At 38.0% G+C, this 4,057-nt stretch overlaps 1 protein-coding gene across 1 annotated transcript in view; it reads right to left on the reverse strand.

Annotated features, from left to right (window-relative positions):
* The window catches only part of ASF1A (anti-silencing function 1A histone chaperone), a 6,027-nt gene extending 2,652 nt beyond the window's left edge, over positions 1–3,375 (reverse strand). Inside the window, exon 1 of the mRNA XM_010009810.1 lies at positions 3,261–3,375. Within this exon, the coding sequence (XP_010008112.1) occupies positions 3,261–3,275 (15 nt within the window). The 5' untranslated portion in view covers positions 3,276–3,375. The remainder of the gene's footprint in view (positions 1–3,260) is intronic.
* Positions 3,376–4,057: the final 682 nt, after the last annotated feature.

Below are 4,057 nucleotides of genomic sequence, written 5' to 3' on the forward strand. Positions count from 1 at the left end.
TTTTCTGAAGTATTTATATGCTCCAGCACTCTGAAATTGGGGAGCTAGTGGTCTTGCAGCATTGCCTTTTGCTCTTTACCACTTCAATTCTAAGTCTCCAATCTAGCTTTTGATAAGAAGCTGTAGGCACTTTGCAGAATTAGATGAGTCAGACCTCTTAGACCAGTGGGAGAAGCAACCACGGAATCAGGTAGAACACAACCTCCTCCACCCCTGAAGGGAACAGAAAATGACTGAATGGCTTTGCCACTCACATAGGGGAATAGAAAAGATGACCAAGGAATAGTGCAAATACAGAAGCTTGAAGAAATCACAAGAACTGCCAATACAGATTAAATCACTATTTTAATTAATTAGCCTTGTTCTAACAGTGCCCAGGACCTTTTGATTACTTTAAATTCCACAGTGGGCAGTTAAGGACACTGTTCCATTTAACCCCCCCTAAAACTCAGCTTGCACCCTAACGTGGGATTGTAGTTCTTCCAGGTTCCCACTGGCATCAATTTTATGGTACAGTAGTGAACCCAAGGAAATACTGTTTTAATCCTACTTAACTCTTAAGTATTGTTCTGCTGAGTGGAAAAGACATTTCAAACACTGTTTGAAACTGTTTTCTCAAATTTTGAACTTCCAGCCTTGGATGTCAAACTTCTTAATTGACCAGGGAACAAACAATCATACACAGGTGGGAGAAAAATAAAACAACCTTGATGTGATCAAGTGCTAAGTCAGCAGCTGCACACTTCTTGGTAGGCAGAAAGACAGTAGATTAACTTTTGCATAAAAATCCTGTCTTAATGTCATTCTTATTCTAGAAATTACTTAAGAATTTTATGAAATCACTCAATATGTATGTTTGTCTTGAATTCTCTTGCTTTTCCACGATACATTTATTCACATAGCTATTACTGCAAAGTAGGTAGCTAAGGTCATATCCCCACTTAAAGGTAGCAAGTTATTTATATGCTTATATTCTCAAAGAGAAGTTTCTATGAAAATCCTCAAGTGCACAGAGAGAAAGAATGAGGTTTCACTACTTGTATCTTGGTATTTAGAAACAAAAAGGCCAAGCCTTTAATATTTAAACTGGTTTGGGGTTTTTTTTAATATTTCAAAATATGACTGTGTAAGTCTGAAAGCACAATAGTTTTCCTTCTTTCTGTATGTAAGGCTGACTTTCCAACCTGATACATAGCTTCTTTTCAACAAAGACAGTTTTATCATCCCTGCTTTTTTATCTGTGTGGTGCTCCATTTTACTTGCCGTTTCAGCCATTTTCCTATTTCGAAAAATCTACAGCATACATATTAGCTGAAAATTTTATACACCTCTGCAAGGGTCCTTTCCTTGTGCTGTCCCTAGCAAACACAATCTCTTTATATTATATGCCTCCTGCAGTTCTGTGCTTTGCCCCATTCTGCCTTCCCTTGCTAGTTCTCTCCATCTCCCAGGCTGCTTCAGTTTGGTGAATAAAATATTTCAGTCATCAGCAAAGGCTTACTGTAGCACTGTAATGTACACATTAGCTGAGTCCTACCTTCACCTAAAATCCAGTGCTCCTGAAATTTAGCATGCTTAGACCAACAGTACTTCCATAAGAAATAAAAAGCATACTTTATTAATGTAACACAGGAGTACTGACTCTCTTATAGAACCTATTCCAATCTAGGCAAAAAGTCTTCATGTCTACTCTTAATTTAGCTGTAGTGCCATATGTAACAGGGATACAATTGATGAATCCATCCTACACACCTTTTTAAGCACCTGCCTCCTGCTCCTTCCCATCATGATCAACAATGAGTCCTCATGACCTTACTGAGAACAGTGCATCCTTTAAATTAGAAATGTAAATGCCAGCTGATTTTTCTGGATCTAGTGCTACAAGACAGCCTCTCTGAGGGCAATAGACGATCACCTATTTCTGACCAACTAATGCCATAAGCTGTAACAGCTTGGTAATGGAAAAACTGTTAATAAATGATGCATTTGTTACACATCTGCTTTGTTTGCAGCGTGGAAAAATTAGGCCCCGCTCCAAGGCCAGGCATAAGTGTTTCAAGACCGATTTGTGCGTATGTGGTTGACAAATGTAACCTCCAGCCTAATCCTATTCCTTTAGCCTGTCCTCTAAGGAAAAAAAAAAAACAACAAACCATTTCCTGGAACTTACAGCATTAATCAAGATGGCTCAAAACCATTGATACTGTTTTAAAATGGTTACAGTAACTGAGAAATAAGAAAGTGTATTCATTAGCACTTTTTAATGCTCATACTCCTTCACGCATTTGCCATTAGATAGTTAAGTGAATTTATTGTATTTAGGTAGTGGAGTGGTTCTTATACAGTAAGCCATACTCAAGCTTCAATCTGATTTTTCTGCTGATGGATTTTGCTCTCAGTTTACAAGACAAAGACTAGTATTTGATAAAATAGAGAAAGGAGTGATCTAAATAATAATTTTGATTAAACAATCCCAAACAACTTCCATAAGAATTTAGGCAGGTCTATTTCAGTTCCCTCCCCCTGCCACTGACTTAAAATGGAAACCAGAATAGGCTTTCCCTGTTCTCTTTCCTCCTTCCCTTCATTATTTCTTCTTAGTAATGTTTAGCTTTAACAGCAGTAGGACTGTCACATGCTCTGGTTTGTTGGATAGTCTCGATCTACACACTTCTGTCCCAAATGCCTGCTACCTACCATTGGCATTCTGGTTTATCTTACAAGTTGCTGTATTTTTATGTAATTTAGCATGCTTAGCCAAATATAATGGTTGAATGTTTACCCTGCCGAACAGGAATGAACTCTTAACTGTTCTAGCTGAGTTTTACAATTACTTTGCTGGCCCAATCTTCTAAAGATGTTGTCTGCCTTAACATAGTGCTCCTGATTGTCTCAAAACTGTCACAAACTGCAGCAGAGTTAACCCTGATGGTGCTGGTGTAAAACAGGTAACAAGTGCTCTTGATTACAGACTGATCTAGAATACACTTATAAACCAGACCAGCCAAAGTTATCAGTAGCTACAGGCACAGTACTTATATCACTGTTTCTAATTATTGATGCCACAAGTGAAAGCATTACTGTGGAAATACCAGGAGCAAGAAATAGCAGCTCATGAACAGATCTTACAGGAATCATACCTGAAGAGCTGACCGAAATACTTTTCTATCTTACCCTTATTTTTCAAGTGCCTCTTAGTTTGATAGTCATCTTTAAACAAATTAACACAACCATTTTAGAAAGAGTTAAACCAGACTTACCTGAAATACAAACATGTGTCTGCCAGCAGGAACAGGTCCTACTAAAACAGAGTCTAACACCTGATCATACTCTTCACTTTCAGCTGAACCCACATAAATTATTTTCCATTCCAAATCTAGAACAAAACAAACAAAACCAAAACCTACCATTATTTATCATTCCAGTCAAGGGTCTTCCACTCTTTACTGTCTACAGTGTTGCATAACCTAAAATTGATTCTTTGGCAATGGGCCTAAAATAACAAGGACCTGTCTTCACTGGGGAAATTTATCAATGCCTGCCCCAGTCCTCATGAATCATACCACCATCTCTCTGCAGGCAGTCAGTACTGCAGGAATCCCTCCATTTTCATAGTCAGGTTAATTTTCAAGTTTTATAGAGAGGACGGGACCCATTTACGTGCTGCGAGCTGTGTTCAGCATCTTCTCAAAATCTGTCAGAATGGCTGCAACACAGGGATGATGCCTCTATACGCCTTGAATACCGACTCACCTCCCAAAAAGAAATTCTCACCTTCCACATATATACCTCACAGCTTAAGTTAAGGTAGTAAACAGCATAAGAAAACCCACTGGGTAAGCACCAGGCATAGCTAACTGCCCCCATTCCTTCACATGTAACCTGCATAACCTGAGAAGTATCTAAAATTGTGATAGCATGATTAGATTGTATTCTCATCAAAGATATTGCTGCTTGGATTTTATCCACATCCTGAAATAGATTTACAGGAAAAATTAAAAAAAAAATAAATAAAAAATTAATTGTAGCATTTTGCTTCTTAAAATTATGCACCAAA

This window comes from Nestor notabilis, unplaced genomic scaffold (genome assembly GCF_000696875.1).
Source record: "Nestor notabilis isolate BGI_N333 unplaced genomic scaffold, ASM69687v1 scaffold3842, whole genome shotgun sequence".
Classification (NCBI taxonomy): Eukaryota; Metazoa; Chordata; class Aves; order Psittaciformes; family Psittacidae; genus Nestor; species Nestor notabilis.